The following is a 23,607-nucleotide window of genomic DNA, read 5'->3' on the forward strand; positions in this document are numbered from 1 at the left end:
CAGAGCTAGGATAACTTCATTCAGTGAGTAGATGTCTTAAGTAACCCATTTGAGAAAGATCACTTAGAACCTCGGAGTGGTGGCACATTCCTGTCATCCCAGTACTAGGAGTATGAGACAGGGGGATTAAGAGTTCCGGGCCACCCTGAGCTATAGAGTAAGACTGTCTTTTTAAAGCCCCAAATAAATCATTTAACCCAACTAAATGAAACTTATCCCATACATACTAATATAACCACTGTCAGTAGTTTAAGCAGATATGACAAGAACAAGAAAGTCCCTGAGTTTTCCTAAGTGTTTCAGGAGAGCTGCTGGCTACAATTCTTGCTTTGCTGCTATAGAAACAGTGACTGTATGAACAGCTCAAATCCCTGGACTTGGTTTCTTTTTTTTTTTTTTTTCTGATTTATATTTATAATGTTTGCATGTATACCTGAAGGCCAGAAGAGGGCACCAGATCTCATTACAGATGGTTGTGAGCCACCATATATGGCTGCTGCTAATTGAACTCAGGACTTCTGGAAGGACAGCCAGAACTCTTAACCACTAAGCCATCTCTCGGGCCTCATCCTGAACCTGATTTCTAAACACCCTTTCCTAAAAGAATCAGAGTCTATGAAAACATGGTTCATTCAAGAACCGAAACAGAGAAAGTCAAAGATAAATCTAGAACATTGGTCCATGCCAGAAAGTTTTCAAAGTAGTTTCTGTGGGGCCTCGGAAGTAGACTTGGTGATCATGTGATGCACAGTGTCCTGTCAGGAAGAGAGAACGTGGGAAGGAAAGCTGCCACAGTGGTGGACACGCTTTAGTGGCCAGTGAGGGTCCTCACACGGAATCACGGGGTGACGGCAGGAAGTGGGATGGTGAAACAGGGTGGGGGTGGAGGCTTCGTGCAGTCAGCATGACTGCGGAACGGAAGTGGGAATGGAGAGACGCGCGGACTTGTGTGAGGAGCCGGCTGCGGGAGGATGGAGGAGCCAGCTGCAGAGAGCAGTAGGGAGCAGCGGCTGGGAGCTGACCCCTTCTCTTTGCCTCGGAGAGGACAGTGACCAGGAGGGCCTCTGCTAGGTGGGGCCTTCTAGACTGCAGAATGTCCAGGTCATCAGCTGCTCATGAGGGGACAACTACTGAGGGTGGCTTTGTGGTGTCTCCCACAGCACAGGCTCTGGGTTCTCTCAGGAACCTGGAGGAACTGCTCCTTCCCACTGGGGACGGGATTCAGCAGGTGGCCAAACTGATTGTCCAGCAGTGTCTGCAGCTCCCGTGTCTCCGAGTTTTTGCTTTTACAGAGACGTTGGATGACGACAGCGTGATGGAAATCGGTGAGTTTAAAAGAGTTTTCCCTTGTGCAGAAGCCAGCCAGCATCACTGGAGCTGCCTGCTGCGAATGTCGATAAAAAAAAATCCCACTTCCAAACCGTTCAACCTACTTCCCCATGTCCTCTGTGCCCTTCTGCAGATTTGGGTTCGTCCTGGGCAGGCTGGGCAGGCCAGTAGCCTCTCTGGGGAGCTATAGAAGCCACCCAGGCTGTGCTTTCGTTTCCTGGGCGCTGGTCCTCACTCACACATGCTAGGTCAGTGTTTTACTCTACACCACAGTCCAGGCAAGCCTGTATGACACTTGGTGTTTCACGGTCCTGGCAGGATGCTCTTTTTATTAGTATATATTTACAATATGTATCTGCAGGACAGAGCTGAGCAAGAGTCTCGAGTTCATGGTCTTGGGGATTTTGTTATCTGAGTACAATGAAACGGGCTTTGGAACACAGACCAATGCCAGAAGCCGAGGTCCCATCCCTAAAGCAATAATTATCGCTCTCTGCCACCTTGTCTGTCTTCCTTACAGCTCTAGTTTGCCTTTACATCTTCAGGTGCACAGCACATGCAGAGCTGTGAGATCTTTCTGGCAGACCAGCTCTCTTCACCTGTGGTGGTACTTCCTGCCTTACTCTCTCTTCCTGTACATTAATATGGTGACTCTCTCCATGTCTTTTCCCTGCTTTAAATCTATGCAGCTGTGTTTAAAGTGAGTCTCTTCTACAGTTACATCGTTTGCTTCTATGAGTTGTCCTAGGAAGGATTTCTGTTGGTAGAGCGATTGTCTAGCATGCCTGAAGCCCTGGGCTTGATCCCTAGCACAACATACAAACAGAACGCGCACACCTGTAATGCCAGCACTCAAGAGGACCACCATTACCAAGGTCATGATCTTTGCCCACATAGTGACCTAGGGGCCAGTATTTACTACAGGAGACCCCGTCTCTAATTAATCAAAATCTCACAATCGCCAAAATAATAAATGATGCAAACCTGAGGTTGCAGAGATGGCGAAGTCTGTAAGGCGCCTCCAGTCCAGGCATGAAGTGCTCAGTGTGATATGCAGCACGACCCCAGCAGGGGGCGCTAGAGGGCTGTGGACAGGAGACTCCACAGCACTTACTAGCCCGCCAATCCAATTGGGTCTTTGAGTTCCAGGTTCAGTGAAAGAACCAGGTCTCAAAAAGGAAGCAACTGAGATGACTAACTTCTGGCATCCACAAACACCCACACATACATGTGCATCACACACACACACTCCAACACACATACAGAATTTTTTTTTCACGAGACAGGGTTTCTCTGTATTGTTTTGGAGGCTGTCGGTCCAGCCTGGCCTCGAACTCAGAGATCCGCCTGCCTCTGCCTCCCGAGTGCTAGGATCACATACAGAAAATTTAACATAAAAATCCAACTCATTAGTCGTTTATTCACATCGAATATACTTGTAACTATAGTCGACCTTTTACCTTTTTTTGTAGTCAGTGACTATTGATTATCAGTCCAGCCCAGTCTTTACCTTGCTATGTAGCCCTCAATGGCCCTGAACTTGGGACCTTCCTCCTTCCCGCCCGCCCCCAGCTGAGATGGCAGGGGTGAGTCAGCCCTCTGTGCATTTTTATTTGGTGTTGGTTTATTTCTTCCATAGGACATATGTGGTTTTTTTCTCTGCTTATTTGCTTCCTATACTTATTAGCTTATTAATTTCACATTCTCTTTCCCCCCAGGGGATGGTTAGGTAGGGTCTATTCTGTAACCCAGGCTGGTTTCAAACTCACTATGTAATTCAGGTTGGCTTTTAATCCATAGCCTTCCTTCTGCTCCAGATGCCAAGGCTTGCTGTGGACGTGCATCGTTCCAGCTCTACATTGTTCGTTTTTCAGTATTACCTTGGATAATAAATTTACAATTTGAATAATATAAATGAATACATGAATGAATACTTTTACCACCTTATGAGTCAGGGAGACGTTCCTGGAATGTTTAAGTTCCTTTTATTTGGGTTGTCGAGATGGCTTAGCAGGTAAAGGGCTTACTGCCAAGCCTGAAGACTTAAGTTTGATCCCACAACGTGAAAGACCAGAATGGACTGTCCAAAATTGTCCTCTGACCTTCATATACCTGCCGTGATGTTTGGACACGGACACACATACACACACACATAAACACACACACACTGAAAATACTTAGATTACATTCACCTTCTACCCTTCTGCATGTAATTTATTTTAGTTTCTACATGCATTTAATACTTCAATTAGTATTTTAAACAGTTCAGGGTTTAGTGATCTCAAGCTAGATTTGTTTATTCATTTGTTTTCTGTTGTTGTAGCCCAGACTGGTAAAAGTCTTGCAGTGACCTCCCTGCCTCTGTGTCCTGAGCGCTGGTGTCCCTGCCTCTGTGCCTGCTACAATGTGTTGATTCATGGCTGCTGGTGCCCTGCACCTCCCAAGCTTCCATTCCCCAGGGCCCTTTTCCTTCTGTCTGAAGGACTCTGTTAGCGTTTCTTCTACTCTGGGTCAGCTAGTCGTGACTTTTCTCCCACTCTAATGGAATGGAGAAGGCTCTGCCTTCATCTTTCCAATACTGTCCTAACACATTCTGTTTGGGAATTACTTTCACTAAGGTTTCCGGCTGGTATCATTTCTTTTGTTTAGTGTCAGTTCTGAGTGTTTTCATGATATGATGTCCTTAAGGGTGAGGTGTCTTTTTCCCCAACTTTAAGATTTACCTTTTTTTTTTTCTAACAGAGGCTCACTCTGTAGCCCAGGCTGGCCCAGAACTCCTGATCCTCCTGCTTGGCATACAGAGCAACTGGAGCTAGAAACTTTATTTTGTTGCAGTCAACATAAACTTCATTTTGTCTTCCCAAAGTCCATATTCTGTAGTCCTAACCCCAAAGTAACTGCATTTGGAAATAGTAATGCCCACCAAGCCAACAAAAACAGCAGCTGAGTTCGGCATGACTAGGGGTAATTGTTACTCTGCCAAGTTCTCCTTCATTGTTCCCTCTGAGTTGGGGCGGGGAGGCTCTGTGGAAGTGAAGATTCTGCTAAGACCTTCTACAAGATGGCGGAGGCACTGCTAGGAGAGGAGGCGCCGGGGCATTTGAATAGTGAGATCACTTGTGTCCTAGAAACGGGTCCATTTGGAGAACTCTTAAAGTCAGCACAGAAGTGTCTGGCTTGAGAAGCAGGATTCCTTGAAGAAACTGGAGAGGAAAGGAAAGGTCCTGCTGGGGTGAGCTTCAGGGCTCTCTTAGAGATGTTGGATTTTATCTTGTGACTACTCAGCACTGACACTTTATAAATGCTCTGTACAGTGATAGTTCCAGGTGTGGTGGCGCACACCTGTAATCCCAGCACTCAGGAGGCAGAGGCAGGCAGAGGATCTCTGTGTAAGTGCAAGGCCAGTGAGTTCCATGCCAGTCAGACCTACATAGTTTAAGAGTCTGTCTAAAACCGTGAATAAGCAGAATAGAATAGGGAACAGTTTTGACTATTAAAACTGGAGCAAAACCTGCTAGGTCTCCATTCCCAGTCATGGACTTGGGTTGAGACCTTACCCTGTCCAGTCTGCATTTCCTCCAAAGTGCTTTCCCAGTCATGGACTTGGGTTGAGACCTTACCCTGTCCAGCCTGCATTTCCTCCAGAGTGCTAAGTAACCAGGAAGCCCCTGGGGCAAACTGAAGTGCAGTCACAGTCAAAGGACGTGCTTTTAGGACTGTCACCTTCCGTTCTCTGCAAAAAGGGAAGACACTGTTGCCACAGTTTCTCGATCCACTCTGCTGTAACCTGTTCCACAGCTGTGCCCTGCTTTGACATGTCCTCCTGTGAGACCAGAAGAGAAAGAAGTCAAAGAAGTCCACATTGCCCAGACAGCCAAATTCTGTGCCAGACTTCCTGGCTTCTGTTTCCTCCTTACAATTTGACCAGGTGGTTCCCTATCAACAAAGCAACTCTCTAGGGTTTTCAAAGAATGATCTCTAGATCATATTTAAAGACAAGTGTTGTAGTGCATGCCTTTAACCCAGATGTTAGAAGGCAAAGGGAGACCTTATATAAGATGCAAATTCTAGGCCAGCCTCATCTACATAAATGAGTTCTAGGCCAGCCTCATCTATGTAAGTGAGTTATAGGCCAGCCTTATCTATACAAGTGAGTTCTAGGCCAGCCTCATCTACATAAGTGAGTTCTAGGCTAGCCGGGCTGTGTAGTAGGACCTGGTCTTGGGGTTGGGGGGAGGGATGCTGAGGTGAGTTACAATAACCTTGCAGGCTTTATTCAAGTCCTTGGCATTTTGTCTTCCTAAATATTTTGGTTTGCTCTCTTTTCAGCCAAGGGAGCAACCAGTGGAGGTTTCCAGAAACTTGAGAACTTAGATCTTTCAATGAATCACAAGGTCACAGAGGAAGGGTACAGAAATTTCTTTCAAGTCCTGGACAACCTGCCAAACTTGAAAAAGCTAGATGTTTCCAGGCATCTCCCAGAATGCTTCCAAGTTCAGGCCACCACTGTCAAGGCTCTGAGTCAGTGTGTGTCCCGACTGCCCAGCCTCACCAGGCTGGGGATTCTCAGTTGGCTCCTGGATGAAGAGGACATGAAAGTGATTAATGCTGTGAAGGAAAGGCACCCTCAGTCTGAACGCCTGATTGTTCACTGGAGGTGGGTAGTGCCCTTCTCTCCTGTCATTCAGAAGTGAAGGATGCAGGTGATTAATGTCAGGTCTGAAAACCCAACTTTCTAATACAGTTCACTCTAGACAAGCATGGTGTAATCCCAGTACTTAAGAGACTGAGGCAGGAGGATCAAGAGGTTGAGGCCAGACTGGGTTACATAACAAGACCTTAGTGCAGAACCAAATCGTTCACTATTACATATACAAGAATATCCCTAAGCTGTCAGGCTGGTGACTGAAATCCTGCATGCCATCACTGAACTTAGGAGCTATGAGTCCTTGTATGGTCCTCCTTTGATGGGGGATATCCTTCTGTATATATGTTTCTCTTATTGGCCAATAGACACAATGAGTGGGACTAGGACATGAGGGGAATTCTGTGATGGGTAGGCAGAGGGAGACTACCAGAGGAGACACCAAGTATATTCTCCGACAAGATAAGACCACGTGGAAATACTTATTGGAGGAGGGTCTGGACCAGGTGGAACAAGAGAACCACCAGCAACACTCCTGTCTATTAAAAGCCTTCAAGCCCACACTGAGCTATGATTAACAGTCCTTGGAACCTTGTATGGTCCTCCTGTCTAAAGACTAGAGTCTCACTCAAGTTCATACCAAGAACCTTCCATTGCCAGGATCAACAGGAAATGGCAGGGAAAGAAACAATGATCTGTGTAAAAACCATAACATGGAAGGCGGTTTGATGGAGGTAAGATACTGCCAGTTTAGCTGGGAGGAGGTGGCGCACGCCTTTAATCCCAGCGCTCGGGAGGCAGAGGCAGGCGGATCTCCATGAGTTCGAGGCCAGCCTGGTCTGTGGAGCTAGTTCCAGGTCATGCTCCAAAGTTACACAGAAATCCTGTCTCGAAAAACCAAAAAAAAAAAAAAAAGGAAGAAAAAGAAATGGCCACTTTGAGGATGAATCAGTCCCACCCACGATGAAGCAGGAGCTCACTTTATCTCAGGATGCAGATGACTCTTTCCAGGGCTTTTGTGCATTCACCAGCCTTGGTGTGACCACGCTTGCCACACCGTCTCTCACCCATTGCCAATGTGAGGAAGACGTTGGTCTTAGAGAAAAGCGCTTTCATTCCAGAGGTTTCTGGGAGTTACATATATTATGATAGCTTTGTATTTTTTTTTTTTTGAGAATCCACTCTGTTTTGTGTGATTTAATCTTGTAATGGTTTCTGGGTATATTAATTTGATTGTGATAATTGTCATTTCATAATTGTTACTGCTCTAGAGGTGGTGGGGTCTGGGAGAATGGAGCCAGTAAATGAGGTGAACTAAAGTCTCACGCAATAGCCGGCTTTATTCAGAGCATCAGACAACTTACACTCTGAGGGTTGAGAGGTCACATGAGGTAAGTCCTCTTGAGTTCAAGCTGTATACAGTCACAAAGACAAGCTGCACACGCGTGGCAAAGATATTTTCTGTCTTTGAGAACAGCTGTAGAGCAGCCGTTCTCAACCTGTGGGGGCTTGAGAACCCTTTGGGGGTCAAACAACGCTTTCACAGCGGTCACCTAAGACCATTGGAAAACACAGATGTTTGCATTACAGTTCATAACAGTAGCAAAACTACAGTTATGAAGTAGCAATGAAAATAATTTACTGTTGGGGGTCACAACATGAGGAACTGTATTAAAGAACTGCAACATTAGGAAGGTTAAGAACCACTCTAAGGCTGGGCAGATGTCTGTGAGTTCAAGGCCAGCCTGGTCTACAGAGCGAGTTCCAGGATAGGCTCCAAAACAGTACAGAGAAACCCTGTCTCAAAAAAACAAACAAACACACACACACAAAAAAGAACCACTCTAAAGAGGCACATAAAGGATAGTTTAAGCATTTAATTGAATAACACCAGCAAGCAATAATGAGTAATCTGAAATAAACTCACTCCTATCTGCTACAACTGGGAGAAGAATGAAAACACGTTCCAAAAACAATTCCATGTTTTGAAACAGAGGTCACAAGACTCTCGTGTGGTGATATCTTGCTTGTACAAATAAAGCCTGTCTGAAGGTCAGAGAGTGGAGCTTGCCACTAGTTAAGCATAGAGGTTTGCAGGTCTGTACAGACACACAGGAAGTGAGGTAGCTGGGCAGAAACAGGATATAAGCAGGGAGAAACAGGAACTTGTTCTTCTGTCTGCTGAGATGCTAAAGAGGTAAGGTGTGGCGGCGGCTTACTCCTTCTTCTCTCTGGTCTCAGTATTTTCCTCTACATCTGACTCAGTTTTTATTAATTAGACCAATTAAGAACTCCATTTACACTCTTGTCTTATTTTCTTGGAATTTGCTCACAAGCGCTCAGAATTCTTACTCGACTCTATTCTTAGACCATGTTCTGACACAATGTATATAGAAAACCTATATACCTTAAATATATATGCCTTTTATTTTTCAGTTATCCTACAATAAATCATGGACAGACTCCTAAGGCTAAAAATTTAAAAAATAATAATAATTAGCATTGGTTACCTCTGAGAACTGAGGCAAGCAGTCTTAATTATTTCCTCCCTTTTGTATTTTGTTTTATAAATTGCCTGTTATTTTAATATTTAAGGTAAAAATTCAGGCTTGAGGTGTGGTTCAAAAGTGTATGCCTATGTAGTATTCCTGAGACCCTAAGCACAATCTCCAGCACTGCCAAAAAATACCTATGAAAAAAGTGTAAAATTTAAGTAAGTTAACACTGGAGAGAAGGCTCACAGTTAAGAGCAGCAGCTGCCCTTCAGAAGACTCGGCTCAGTTGTTAAAAGCAGTCTTGGTTCTTGCAGAGGACCCAGGTTCAATTCCCATCACCCCTATGGCAGTTTACAACCATCTGTAACTCCAGTTCCAGGAAATCCAACACCGTTTTCTGGCCTCTCTGGATACTAGGCAAACATAAGGTACATACATATATGCAGACAAAACACCCATACCCATAAAACAAAAACGTTACATACTCCATACCCCAACTCCCTGGCTCCTTCAAATAAACTGCTTTTCTGAACATTGCCTGTACCTTAGAATGCCTGCTTCATTTTTAAGGTTAAAAAAGCAAAACAAAATTAGGAAGTCAGTTTTATGTTTTATTAAAACAACCTTTATTAAAACATAAATATCACAATCCCCTTTTTGTCTAATAAAAAGGCTACAACATAAGAAAAACTACATGCAATAAGTATAGTAAGTAAATACAATATACACAGGCAGTAAGTATGTCTAGTCCATTTGCAGAGAAAATACCCCATTATCTATCCTATCTTGGTGAGCTCAAAGTCTTGTACCTAATTTAATTTCTATTCTAATTTGCATTATCAAATTATCATCTTTTAATGTTTCTAAACCTTTTACACTTTACATCTCTTTAGAGAGTTTCTTTTCTGAGTCTGGTAAACAATGAAAATTATGCCTATCTAGTCTTCAACTCCCTCAGAGACCCTAGAAGGAAATACTATTAACACATGGAGCACAGCTGAAACAAAACAGTAACTATAAATTCATAAAAAATAGATAGTAAAACTCTTCCGTTGGAAGAGCTCTTTGCACGCGCTAAGTGTTCTTTCTTTCGTGCTTACATCCTCTCCCCCAAGCTTTTGCCCCCTCCACCCCACAAGAGCGGCTGTTTTAGCATCACCAACGACCCCCACATTCAGTGACTGCGTTGCTGCCTTCATCTTACCTGTTCTGTTACCAGCATCCAAGGTACTGATAGGCTCATCACAGGCCTCTAGGAAACACCTGCTTCATCTGCCCTTAGGGCATCACTGCTGGTCTCCTCCCCCAGAGAGCTGCAGCTCAACCCTCTGCTTCTTCTCTTCTATCAGAGGGGATCTGAGTTCTGCTGACTGTGTAAGTGCACTCCCTGGACCACCCTATCCAGCTGACGGCTATAAGTCCCATGCCCACACTGCCTCCTCCATCCCCAGCTCTAGCCCTGGACTCTATGTATATAACTCTAATGGGCACTGCAAATTTCACATCTCCAAAGCTAACCCTTAACCTTCCCCCTCACTGAAATACTCTTGCTGCACACTTTCATCTCTTTATTCCCACTTGACCCCTCCAGTTGCTTAAGGAAACCCTTGGAGTTATTCTTAGCTCTTCTCATACCACATACACTCTTCTGACAAATCCTGGCAATTCCACTTACAAAATACAGTGGATTCCACATGGTTAGCCCGCTTCCGTGGAATCTATGGTGTATTTCCCCCATGTAGTCAGAGGCTCCTCCTGGAGGGCAGATCATGCTCTCCCTCTGTCACTCACCATTCCCCACTGGACTCCCAGCTACAGGGAAATGCTGTCAACCTCACAGTGGCCCGTGTCTGGCCTGACCCTTGGCTCCTGCTCATCCCCATCTCCTTGATCTCTGCTTCTCTCCCTCTGGCCACCGACCTCCTCCTTGTCCTCGAATCACACACATTCTTATACAAAGACCTTGGCTGTTGCCTTTTCCTAGGATGCTCTCTCAGGCCATGGTTTGGAAATGGTTTGAATATTTCTCAAATATTCATGTGTTAAAATGCAACCCCCACTGTGAGCTACCAGGAATAGGAACTTAATCTACTTTGTTTATAGCTGGGGCCTTTGGAAGGTATTTAGGATAAGATCATCAAGATGAATCTCCCATCAAATTCAAGTGGCTTCCTGTGAGGCCAAGTGTGAACACACACACACACACACACACACACACACACACAAATCATGCTTGCCTCTTGCAATACTATACACACTAGACAAAATCATCACCTGTGACCCTCCAGAACTTGAGCCAAAATTAATCTTTCCAACCACCCCAGCAGGCTGTTTTCCATTGTGTGTGTGACAAATGATAAAGTGTGTGGTACACACCAGTATGCATATGTCCATGTCCATGTGCACAAAGGTCATCGTTAGTGATTGTCACTGCCTGCATTATTTCCTGAGAACCTGGAACTTGGGAGTTTGGGGGTAAACTAATGGCCAGCAAACCAGTGATCCTCTCCCGGGGCTGCTTTCTCCACTGGTCCATCTCCACTGCCTCACTTTCTTTAGTTCGGCCTTTTCTGTCGTTACTGCATTAGATGTGGTCTCGTTATATTGGCCAGGCTGGTCTTCAATGACGAACCATACTACCACAGCTTTTCAAGTACCTGGCACTATACTATGTGCTAACATACACCACCGTGTTTCACTAAGAGCAATTCCCAACATTTACAAGAAGTTGAGTATTTGCCAGAATGAATAACCTCAATCCAAATAAATGTATTGGGTTATAAAGGGAATTAAAATTAATGTTAATGTCTAATATCTAGCTAGAAGTTAACCAGATACATTAATAATTAATTTTAACCTACAAATTAACCAATTAATTATGACAATGCCAAATCCATAATAGCCAAGTCATAGAAGGTAATATTCCCCTTCTAAAAGCTCAAGTCATATTCTGCAAAGCTACTTACTAGGTCCTGACTATTCATTAACTTAGTAATATTTACTTGGTGGCTAATATGCTAGGCACATAGGAAGCTTAGTTAGTTTAGGTAACCTAGCCAAAACTTAGGGAAGGAACAGCACTCCCATTGTTTTCATGGTAATGGAGAAGAAACACAGGGCCTTGTACATGTCAGCCAGCTCTACTATGGGCTCCAGCTCCATGGAGCTGATTCACTAACTTTTTCCTCCAGAGGTGAACGAACCAGGGAGAAGCCTGAGTGCTTGACATCAACCCGCACCTCAAGAATCTAATGAAGGTGCACACAGACCCGCAAAGCCATGATGGGGAATGGCAAGGGCACCTGGGTTAAGCAGTATTCATGATGAGGTACGGGACATCGGGGGAGAGGGAGAGACTGAGTCCAGAGGACTGTAAATAACAGGAACGCCAGGTTACAAAACAAGAGTTTCAAAACAGTGAAGAACACGCAGGGTGGTGGGGGCCTTTTGTTTTGTTTTTGGTTTTCACACAGACTTCACTGGAAAATATTCACAAAGTCAAGATTTCAAAAAAGGACTTTCTTTTATTTATAAAGTAATAAAAATCGACATACTAAGAAAGTTACAATTCTACAGCTGTGCTCAGCCAGTTTTGGCAGACTGACTTCCATGCACACGTTTCCACCGTTCAGGCCCTCACAGTGATCATGCTCTAAACACACCCCACTGGTGAGCTAGGCATGGACCCCAGCACTGGAAACACTGGCGATGACCCCACTCAGTCCAGAGTCTATAAGGTGACCGTGAGACGTCTGTTCATATGGCACACCAACACACCATCTCCTTGGGAGAGAGCTGAACCTGAATTTGAAAGAAAAAAGTCTACAGTCAAAAAATATAAAAAAGGGAAGAATTGCATGTGCGTGCGTGTGCATGTGAACGTGGAGGCCAAAGACAACTGAACTCAGGTCATCAGACCTTTGCCCTCTGAAGCATTTTGTCAGCCCCTAAATTTTATTTTTATATAGAATGCAAAGAATAAAATACACTAATATAAATATAATAGTAACTTAAACAATATTAGGAATACTAGTATTTGATTTGTCCTTTTATAATTTAAAACATACTACAAATTATCAAATCATGTGTTAAACTTTTCATTAAAAAGTAGTGATTGCTACAGTGTAACAAGCATTTTGTCAATATAGTAAAACTAGAAATTAGTCACTTGGAACTATAATTTTAAGTGTCTCTAGAGTTAAAATTGAACTAAAATTATTAGGGCCTCTAGAAAGTTACAATAAAAACCTCTATATAAAACAGCTACCATTCCAGGGCCATGCCACAATGATCACAGACTAACCCTCTACATTGATTAAGCAAGCGCCCAGTTAAATGCTTTCTTTATAAGAGCTGCCTTGGTCATGGTGTCTCTTCACAGCAACAGAACAGTGACTAAGACAACAGACAATGCAGTGTATTGCATACTACATCATTTATCAAAGTGGGGGGGGGGGTTCCTGGAGGGATAGCTCAGGGGTTAATAGCACTTGAAGCTCTTGTTAGAAGACCCAGGCAACTTATAACCACCTATGTATACTCTAGCTTCATGGGATCCAATGCCCTTTTCTAGCCTCAAGGGCACAGGTATGAACATGGTACATAAACATACATATGGGCAAAACTCCCACATGCACAGAAGTCTAATTTTAAAAGGCATGTAGCAATGGTGATATGGCTCAGTGGCAGAGTGTTTGCTTACTATGAGCGTGAGGCCTTAGGTTCAATTCCTACTGCCACCCCCCCCCCAAGTCAGTCAAACCTGACTGGCCAATGGCTGCAATTATCTTCGCACCCCAAACCAGATTCTAAACTAGGTGTGATACTCCCTGTCATAACCCTCGCACTATGAAGACTGAGGCAGAACAACAGGAGTTAAAGGCCAGCCTAAGAATCTTTTCTCAGAAAAGCATGCTTTACCCACACAACCAAACCAACCACCAAATATTGGGAGCTGACACTTAGACACCACGAGAATTTGATGAAGTAGGGAGAGTTCAATATCTAATCTAAGTTTTGCATGTCTTCAGGGATGCTGGAGAGGGGGCTCAGCATGCTATTCAACATGACCAAGTTCAGTTCCCAGCACCATGACAACCACATGCAACTCAAGCTCCAGGGGATCCAACACCTTCTTCTGACCTCCATGCACCCACACAGACCTGGCGGGTATACTCACACACAATTTTAGAAAATAAAATAATACAAAATGTCTTTAGTATAGTTTTACAATAACAGACTTACTGCTTAATTTGTATGTGAGCACTTTCCTTCTTTTTTATTTTGTCTGAAGCCCTGTACAGAGAGAAAAGGAAATGTTATAACAGCAGGACCCACACTCCATAAACAAGCCCAAACAACAGAAACAGAAACTGAAATGTCACGGAGTTGGAGTTAAGTTTTTCTCCTTTCCCAGCAGTGACACTCACTGCTGCCCTCAATCATGTGCATCCCACTCCCTCACTAAAGCTGAGGGGTAGCTCCGTGGGACAGTGCTTGCCTCCCGTGTGCAAGGTCCTACAGTGTGTGATGCAGTCCCACATACACAAGCTAACGAACAAACTGGAGAAATCGTTAGGTCCAGAGCTGAGTACTCAAACGTTTGTTGTTTTTCCTGGTCGGACTAGCCCAATGCCCCCCTTCCTCACTCCAATGCCATCTACATGTATCTGCATGTATGTGCATCTGCATTTACATCCAAACAGCCATGAGATGTACCGAAAGGGCTATGCTCCTAATGAAGACCACAGAGCCCACTCCCAATACTGCACGCCCTTCCTCATTCTTTTCTACTTTCATTTCTACAAGGAAGAATGGGAGAGTTGAGCATTGGCCTCCACGTTCAGGCAGCACGGACAGTGCAGGAGAGTGTGGCTTGGGACATACTGGGCAAGGGCTAAGAATCGCTCACCTAAGTCAGAGGGAGCTGCAGAGGACTTGGGCTACTGTCCTGGACTTACACAATTGCCCACTCTTCTCAAAGGTAAAGCTCTCAGGACGCCAGGAAAGCACATGCCCCCCGACACACACCTCTGAAGGTCATACATTTATATTTTAAGATAAGCAAATTAATCTAATGAAATTTAGTCAATGCACATATACAGATAATATTCCTAAAAGGAAAACATTTCTCTAGCTAGCTCTGAATTTGGGGCAAATACTCTGAGGAACATTGCTACTCAACAACTGCTTCTTAATACCGGAATAAAAAAGTACTCAACAGGGCAGTGTTCCAGAGACAGAGCCAGGAGACTAGAGGCCAACCTATACAGAGAAAACTTACTCCTGCCTCCCCCCAAAAGAGAGAGAGGGTGGTGGTGCAAGGCTTTAATCCCAACTCAGGAGGTGGAGGCAGGGGGATCTCTCTGAGCTTGAGGTCAGCTTGGTTTAGGTAGTGAGTTCAAGATCAGCCCACGTTACAAAGTGAGACACTGTCTTTAAAAAAAAAAAAAAACTTCTAAGCCACGTAATTATAACTAAATAATAATATTTAAAAAGAAAAATAGGAGGGGCCAGGCGTTGGTGGCACACGCCTTTAATCCCAGCACTCACTCGGGAGGCAGAGGCAGAGGCAGGCGGATCTCTGTGAGTTCGAGGCCAGCCTGGTCTACAGAGCAAGTTCCAGGGCAGGGTCCAAAACAATACAGAGAAACCCTGTCTCGAAAAACCAAAAAAAAAAGAAAGAAAGAAAAAAAAAAAAAAGAAGAAAAATAGGGGCTGGAGACATGGCTCAGAGGTTAAGAGCACAGGCTGCTCTTCCAGAGGACTGAGGTTCAATTCCCAGCACCCACATGGCAGCTCACAACTGTCTGCAACTCCAGTTCCAGGGGATCCAACACCCTCACACAGACATACATGCAGGCAAAACACCAATGTACATAAAACGAATAAATTAAGAAGTGTACTTTAAGAAAAATAGCATATTCATAGTAACACATTTTTATTTTTTTATGTGTATGGGTATTTTGCTTGCATGTATGCTTGTACACCCCATGCAGGCATGCTAGAAGAGGACACAGGATCCCCTGGAACTTGAGTTATAGACTGCTGGGAGCAGCCATGTGGGTACTGGGAATTCAACCTGGGATCTTAGAAGAGTAGCCAGTGCTCTTAACTGCTATCCCATTTCTCCAGTCCCAGAATCATTTTTATGGCCCCAAATTGACAACACAGTCACTAACAGCAGAATGGATAAACAGATCACTTTTGTATTTATACAATGGAAGGTAACACACAAGAATGTAGATTAAGCTTACCAACAGAAACACTGAACTTCAAAAAATGACCGGCTGGGATCAGCTCAGTAGTAGGGCTTGCCCAGCATGTGCAAGGCCTAGGGTATGATCCCTACACTCAGAAAATCCAGCTACACCAGTCTATGTAAGAACCCATCCACAGCAGTGCAAATACACCAGGAATGATGGTGCACACATGCAGTCCCAGCTCCTTAGTAGGCTAAGGAGAGTGTATGAACCCAGGAGTTCAAGGCCAGCCTGAGCAACACACTAAGATCCAATCTTACAATGAAAGATAAAACTTATCATCCCTAAGCAGAAAAACTGAAATTGAAAACTACTTTAGGAAGCCGGGCGTTGGTGGCGCACGCCTTTAATCCCAGCACTCGGGAGGCAGAGGCAGGCGGATCTCTGTGAGTTCGAGACCAGCCTGGACTACCAAGCGAGTTTCAGGACAGCCTCCAAAGCCACAGAGAAACCCTGTCTCGAAAAACCAAAAAAAAAAAAAAAAAAAAAAAAAAAAAGGAGGGAAACAAAACAACAAATCCAAAGTTTGGAATAAATTACAACCATACTCAGGAGGGATGATGAAAGACTGTCAATTTTTAAACTCTAAGGTAGTCTTAAAACTACAAAAACTACCTTAAACGTTTAGTTTCCACAAAGGGATCGCATTTTAGTCAGCCAGGAGCAGGTTCCAGGTACAGAGCTGTACAGGTGCAAAGAGCACACATCTAGAAATTCCCAGGGAATCCTTACCATGTAATAGCCTGTATGATAGCCACTCATGTACCAAGAGATCAACATACTTCCGAGGGCATCAGTGTCATCCAGACAGTCTGGGGATATGGGAGGGGGTGGAGGAATTATCTGGAAATGGAAAGAATGCAATTAGGAAAATATTGAAATCCAGGGATTCATTTTACAGAGACTAGTGGGTATTAATTACACCTATTCCTATACCCCATGAAATGACTTCTATAATGACTTCTATTTAATTTCTTAAACATCTAGCACTGGAAGAAAGCCAACCATGATAATAAAAGACCAACACATTTAACAAAGATCAGAAACAGTTCACATTAAAATAGCATGATTAGACTATTTTTGTTCCATTATGAAGCTATGCATAGGAGACAAAACGTAGAAACTTAGTTTTTCCACAAACCACATGGCATTTTTCAAGGCCATTGTAAGGACCAATTTGGGGCAGGGCATCTGCCTGATGCCCATCCAAATACAGTTTGCCCAAAGAGCATCCCTTTGAATATTGTTAATATCTAAAACAAAACAAAACAAAAATCTACTATTAAAATTCCATTAGGGCTAGTTGGTGGTGGTGCATGTCTTTAATGCATACACTAGGGAAGCAGAGATAGGCAGACCTTTGTGAGTCCAAGGCCAGCCTGGTCTACAGAGTAAGTTTTGGGACAGCCAGGGCTGTTATACAGAGAAATCCTATCTCAAAAAAACAAGAAAAAACAAAGGAAAAAAAAAAAAAAAACCAAGGGGGAACCTACATTAGGATAAAAAGCAATAGTTAAAAAAAAACAAAAACAAAAACAAGCACAAAGCAATGACAAGAGATCTACCACGAGAAACCCAGGACCAGAAGCTAGCATCCCACTCCTCCAGGAGGGCTGTCTTTTCTGTATAGTGAGGCACAGTCCTTTCTAACAGAAACTACCACCTCAGATTGGATACTGATACCACTACAGGAGAGAAGCACGTAACACAGCATGGAGGAGATGTGAGAACTGGGCAACAGAAAGGCTTCAAAACAAAATCTGAGCTTTGAATTTTTACCCGTTAGAGTCTAACCTTGGGGGTGGCTTACGGTAACACAGCCCAATTTCCTATAGTCTGCAACACTCCAAACTGTATATAAAAGCCGTTTAATCTAAATTCTCTTGTACTTACTGGTGGTCCTGAAGGGAACGGAGGCATCCAACATGGCATGAAGGGGGGCGGGGGAGGCGGTGGCGGTGGTGGGCCATTGAATCTTAGACCTACCTATGAAGAGTATTTCAAAGGAAGTTAGTATTTTAAAGGAAAATTCCTTCTTCACTGAAGAGTATTCAAAACCAAAGTAATAAAAATGGGAAGTGGAGAGACGACACAGCAGTTAAAAGCACCTGTATTCACACGCACAAATCCACACGAGCACACACTCATATATACACATATTTGAAAAAAATTCAACCAACTCTTAATTAAATGGTAGGCTCTAGGTTTTTTTTTTTTTTTTTTTTTTTGGTTTTTCAAGACAGGGTTTCTCTGTGGCTTTGGAGGCTGTCCTGGAACTCGCTCAGTAGACCAAGCTGGTCTCGAACTCACAGTGATCCGTCTGCCTCTGCCTCCCGAGTGCTGGGATTAAAGGCGTGCGCCCCCAACGCCCGGTGGTTTTTTTTTTTTCCATTTCTATTCTCTAAACATTTAGTAAATAAAATCACAGTAAAGATCTGTAACTGCCTAGCAAATCTGAGACAATGTATTTATCAAGATAATTTAATCTTAATATTATATCCTTCCAGCCGGGCAGTGGTGGCACACGCCTTTAATCCAAGCACCTCGGGAGGCAGAGGCAGGCGGAATTTGAGGCCAACCTGGTCTACAAGAGCTAGTTCCAGGACAGCCTCCAAAGCCAGAGAAACCCTGTGTCAAAAAAACCAAAAAAAAAAAAAAATTATATCCCCCATCACATATATTTTTATAGCTATCCTGTACTAGGCCCACAAAATGGCTAAGCAGATAAAAGGTATGCACCACCAAGTCTGACAGGACAGCCCGAGTTGGGATTCCCAAGACCAAGCTGGAGGAAGAGAACCAACTCTCACAAGTTGTCCCACCCAAATAAATAAATGTAAAAAGAAAAGTTCTGGAGGTCCTATTACTTATATAAGGTAATTTAAAGTACAAAAAGACAAGGTATATACTAGATTTGATCATTTAGATTCAAGAAATTCTAATACAATATAACCTTCAATTAGAAAATTATCATAGAAAATCTTTTGTTGTTTTTTTCTTGTAATTTCCTAAAACAATTCATTTAGCTGTGATCATACATGAGAGAGCATGCGCCATGGTGTTCATGTGGAACCTGGAGACAACCTTTGCGTGATTTGTTTCTCTCCTTGCTCTCAGAGGGATCCGGTGAGCCGAGCTCAGGTTAGCAGGCGTGTGGCAGGCGCCATCACCCACTGAGCTGCCCTCTTGTTTCATCTTAGGCTCTAGTTGTGTCTTGCTTTTTTTTTTTAAATCTGTGTCACTAAGTAGCGCAGGTTGGTTCCAAACTCAGCAATCCTCTCCTGCAGCCTCCCCAGCGCTGGAGATGACAGATAAGTCACTATGCTCATCTCTCAGAGAAGATCTTTTTTTTTGGTTTTTTCGAGACAGGGTTTCTCTGTGGCTTTGGAGGCTGTCCTGGAACTCGCTTGGTAGTCCAGGCTGGTCTCGAACTCACAGAGATCCGCCTGCCTCTGCCTCCCGAGTGCTGGGATTAAAGGCGTGCGCCACCAACGCCCGGCTTTCAGAGAAGATCTTAAGGAAAAGTGTTACGTCACAATTGATTTTAACAAATTACTATGTGGGGTAAATGGCTCAGCTGGTAGAGTACTTGCCACACCTGCATGAAGACCTGAGTGTAAGTCCCTAGCATCCACACAGCCAAACCAGACATGGCATCATACATCTATAGCCGAAGCACTGGGGAGGTGGAGGCAGGATCCCGGGGTTCTCCGGCCAGCCATTCTAGCTGAGTCAGCAAGCTCCAAGTCCACTGACATACTCTGTCCCAGAAAAAGGAGTGGATGAAGGTGCTCTGTGTAGTTCTGGCCCCTACGTGCACAAGTACCCCCACACACGAACACTTAAGTATACACACATGTGAACAGACCATACTCTCTGAGGACAACTACAGTTGCTTGGTACAAAGAACTGGCTGGTTAAGGTTCCAGCCATAACCCAGCCTATAATAAAATTATTTTTAAAGTTGATTTCTACAACTTACAACCACAAGAGTCATAAAAACAGTGTCTACATTTGGGGGGGGGGGGGTTTTCGAGACAGGGTTTCTCTGTATTGTTTTGGAGGCTGTCCTGGAACTCACTCTGCAGACCAGGCTGGTCTCGAACTCACAGAGATCCTCCTGCCTCTGCCTCCCGAGTGAGTGCTGGGATTAAAGGTGTGCGCCACCAACACCCAGCCGGTGTCTACATTTTAACACTATAGTATAATCTGAGACAAACCAGGTGCTGTGGCTGGCATATGCTATAATACCACAACACTGAGCAGTGGGGCACAAGGATCTGACATTTAAGGTCATCTTCAGCTGTGTGACATCAGATTCCAGAAAAAAACAACAAAAGGAAAGGAAAAAAAAAACCAAAAAATAAAACAGGACAAACAACAAAAACGGAGATCTGCTTGAGACCATGACCATATTACATATGGATACAATAGGACTCTTTTTCCCACATATCTACTACAGGTGACACAGGAATAACATTGTGTTAGGAAACTAACAGAGTAGTCATTTTTTTTTTTTTTTTTTTGGTTTTTTGAGACAGGGTTTCTCTGTGGCTTTGGAGGCTGTCCTGGAACTAGCTCTTGTAGCTAGCTTCAGAATAGTCATTTTCTAACTTAAAGTATACTAGGGCCGGGCGTTGGTGGCGCACGCCTTTAATCCCAGCACTCGGGAGGCAGAGGCAGGCGGATCTCTGTGAGCTCGAGTCCAGCCTGGTCTACAGAGCGAGTTCCTTCCTAACTTTTTACTTCCCTAGGTATTTCCTTTTTATACATTCTGGCCTGGAAAAAGTTTCATAGGAGAGCTGTTAATTACTGAATGAAAGAGTTAGGGTCTCACGATGAATATTTCCTACATAAATCATTTTCTGAACAGAACGCTTACCTTTCCTGGTCCCAATCCTGACCCTGGCATTGGGGGTGGGGGCGGGAGAAACGAGTTCCACGGAGCAGCTTTGGACTTGCCATGTGGTTTACTTCTGAGAGATCTGGAGGAGTTTTCACTGTCGTCTGTTGAAACCTGACTTTCATTCTTTAAAAAGAAAAAGAACATTTCTGTTACACAGAGACAGAGCAGTTGCTTAGCAATTATATGGTCCTGGCCTTCTTTCTTAACAAAAAGGCAATGAGAAGAGAAAGAGGAGGAATCAGAACGTTATTTGATGCCTTAGTTGGGCAAAGTGACAACTGACTCTAATGCTGGGTCCTTATTTAGTCTCCCCCTTTGGGAACGGACATCTTCATGACCTTACCTCCTGAGTGCTCTGTTCTATATTATTAGCTACTTCACAGGTTGGGGAAAGCAGATCAGATAGATTTTGCTCCTCTCTGTTTCCATATCCGGTATAAACCACAACACAGGTTTCTCTTTTAAAGTCAATGGAAGTAATGGTAGCTGGGTAAATGCAGCCATCTTCTGACCAAACAGCAGAGCATTTGTCACCAGCTTTCCACTACAAAAGAAAGACACGGACATGTGCACTTTACTTCTTTTGAAGAGAACAAACCATAATCCAGCTCACCAACTGTAATTCCAACCCTCCTGTCTACTTAATTACCTACATTGCTCGTATATGCACGCACAAATCAACTTTAAAAAACAACACTGATGACTCAACTTATAGCTCTCATTTACTCTAAATAGCAAATAGCATCATCAACCCTTTCCCTCAGGCTGGGCCAGACGGTGTTCAAATAAATAAATAACCTGTTTCAAAGGAGTTGTGACATTCTTCTTTTGATTTTTATTCTTCTTAGCAGGTTTTCTCCTAGCTGTGCCTTTTGGCTTCTCTGAAGTTTCACAGATGTCGCCATTCTTCAGAGCATGCTATGAAAACAGTAATAGAAATACACTCACATGCTATAGAGAGATAAGATGTTAAAAAGCCACCACGGCCTAACATGAGTTACCACTATGAGACGGTCTCAAGGTCCCATCACCTAAGAAAGCCTCAATTTATTAAGATTTTTTTTCCTGTATGAAATTCGGAAACAAAAGAGTGATTAAACATTTCATACCTTAAAGGAAGCCACGGCTTTATCGTAAGCTTTTATCAATGCTGTATCATCCCAAATGTCTGAATCATCACTCTGAAGTGAAAAAGATTACAAATAATTTATGGACAGATAGTCTTAATTAAAGATATACAATATGAGGCCGGGCGTTGGTGGGGCACGCCTTTAATCCCAGCACTCACTCGGGAGGCAGAGGCAGGCGGATCTCTGTGAGTTCGAGACCAGCCTGGTCTACAGAGCGAGTTCCAGGACAGGCTCCAAGACAATACAGAGAAACCCTGTCTCGAAAAAACAAAAACAAGCTTCCAAACCACGTGTGGTGGTACACCCTTTAACTCCAGCACACGGGAGGCTGAACTAGATCAGTCTCTGAGTTTTATGCCAGCCTGGTCCACATGGAGAGTTCCAGGTCTGCTAGGGCTACACAGTGAGACGTGTCTCAAAAAACAAACCAACAACAAAACAGAAACTTCAATAAATAAGATGTACCCCTGGGATTACAGGCATGTACCACCACACCACTTGAAGAAGATATTTAGATGGCAAATACGCACAGGAAACCGTGTGCTTAGGGAGTGAACCAGACCACCAGGGCTACAATGAAGTCAAACGGCAGTTTTCATTCAGGATATGAACCGCCAAGAGAAGGGGATGCAGCATCCCAAATGTTGCCTTGAATTCTCTTCCCCCACCCTACACTCCAAGCAGAAACCACATTTAGCACACTAAGATTGAGCTCCTAGTGTTTCAAACGTTTTTAGAGTGTTCTGTTTCTCAGACTAGCCTCAGCCTCTACAAGAACGTGGGATGGTCAAAGGCCCGGTCCACAAAGTGGCCCTGATTCCCCCCTCATATTTGAAAGCGTTTATTCCACTCTTACAGAGTCTCACTGGAGTATAGGCTGGCCTCGAGTTCACGCTGAGGACGATCTTGAACTCCTGACCCTCCTGCCTCCATTTCCCAAGTGCTTGCGACAGTAAGCATGCACCACGAAGCCTGGCTCTGATCCCCGTCTTCCCCGCCTAGTGCACTGCAGTCACGTAGCAACTTTTCAGCTGCTCAGGGCAACTTCGGTTACCCTTCTCTCTCTCTCAAATTTTCCTATCAGACTGCTACCTGCGAAACCTGGTCCTTCTAGTTGCAAAACTTTATCTAAAGTCCATTTTAGTCTAAACTCGCTGCTAACGTCTGGATCTTGACCTAAATTTGGAGCATTTCAATGACTCCTAACGAATGTTACTGTTTCTGCCACCTTGTCTCTGCTCCCTCAGTCACACAGAACCAAAGCGTGGCTCGCAGCCACTCCGGGCGCCGGAGCAGCACCAGGAGCTGCGGATGGGGTGGCAGCAAGCGGCCCGAGCGCGCGCGGGTTCGGTGCCGGCCGGCGCGCCAAGCTCGTTGGGCGCTGTCGCCGAGCCCCGCCACCCGCGACCTCACCTGGCCGGTGCCACGCCGGAACAGCACCGCATCCTCCTGTTCCGAGATCGCACCGCCGCTGCCCATCGCCATGGCGAGCTACGGCGGACGCTGCCTGCGCTCACACAGTGACGACTTCCGTCGCGAGGGGCTTCTGGGAGCGGAAGAGCACCGCGGCCTGGAGTCAGCCTGAGACGTTGAGCATGCGTTAGGTGACTGGTTAATATGCTACGACCTCGCTCCTGTCACTCCTGTCACAGCTGTCTCCTCCTCTCTCTCCCCTTCCTCCTAGCTCTCTCATTTTCTTCCAACTTACGTTCCTCCTTCCACCAACCCCCATTACATAGCCCATGCTGGCCTTTACTTACTTTGCTTCCCGAGTTTGGGGATTACAGGTTGTGTCAAGTTTTTCCCTTTTTTTTTTTTTTTTTTTTTCCGAGACAGTGTT

At 44.4% G+C, this 23,607-nt stretch overlaps 2 protein-coding genes across 3 annotated transcripts in view; one reads left to right on the forward strand and one right to left on the reverse strand.

Annotated features, from left to right (window-relative positions):
• LOC101825710 (baculoviral IAP repeat-containing protein 1b-like) overlaps window positions 1–7,293 on the forward strand; it is a 45,841-nt gene extending 38,548 nt beyond the window's left edge. Inside the window, exons 14-15 of the mRNA XM_040728851.1 lie at window positions 1,161–1,325; window positions 5,659–7,293. Coding sequence (XP_040584785.1) covers window positions 1,161–1,325; window positions 5,659–6,023 — 530 coding nt within the window. The 3' untranslated portion in view covers window positions 6,024–7,293. The remainder of the gene's footprint in view (window positions 1–1,160; window positions 1,326–5,658) is intronic.
• Window positions 7,294–11,973: 4,680 nt separating this feature from the next.
• LOC101838021 (survival motor neuron protein) lies at window positions 11,974–23,316 on the reverse strand. 2 transcript variants are annotated; one of them, XM_005065608.4, is made up of 9 exons: window positions 23,181–23,316; window positions 21,747–21,818; window positions 21,436–21,555; window positions 20,981–21,181; window positions 20,614–20,760; window positions 17,625–17,717; window positions 16,464–16,574; window positions 13,714–13,764; window positions 11,974–12,270 (listed from the first exon to the last, which is right to left on the reverse strand). In XM_005065608.4, exons 1-8 carry the CDS (start codon window positions 23,250–23,252, stop codon window positions 13,717–13,719), a joined length of 864 nt encoding a protein of 287 aa, XP_005065665.1. In that variant the 5' UTR covers window positions 23,253–23,316; the 3' UTR covers window positions 11,974–12,270; window positions 13,714–13,716. The 2 variants fall into 2 exon arrangements, with proteins under 2 accessions (XP_005065665.1, XP_040584926.1); XM_040728992.1 differs by lacking the exon at window positions 21,747–21,818 and having other exon boundaries at window positions 23,181–23,306.
• Between the last annotated feature and the right edge of the window lie 291 nt (window positions 23,317–23,607).

Source organism: Mesocricetus auratus, unplaced genomic scaffold (assembly GCF_017639785.1).
Source record: "Mesocricetus auratus isolate SY011 unplaced genomic scaffold, BCM_Maur_2.0 Super-Scaffold_100020, whole genome shotgun sequence".
In the NCBI taxonomy this organism is placed as follows: domain Eukaryota; kingdom Metazoa; phylum Chordata; class Mammalia; order Rodentia; family Cricetidae; genus Mesocricetus; species Mesocricetus auratus.

Bases quoted from the DNA above. Each gene is read 5' to 3' on its own strand.
- LOC101838021 (XM_005065608.4), bottom strand. From the start codon at position 23,252: ATGGCGATGGGCAGCGGCGGTGCGATCTCGGAACAGGAGGATGCGGTG. The intron at 21,556-21,746 runs GTATGAAATGTT...CTGTTTTCATAG, and splicing joins AAGCCGTGGCTTCCTTTAAG to CATGCTCTGAAGAATGGCGA. The intron at 16,575-17,624 runs GTAAGTACAAGA...TTCCATTTCCAG, and splicing joins CGTTCCCTTCAGGACCACCA to ATAATTCCTCCACCCCCTCC.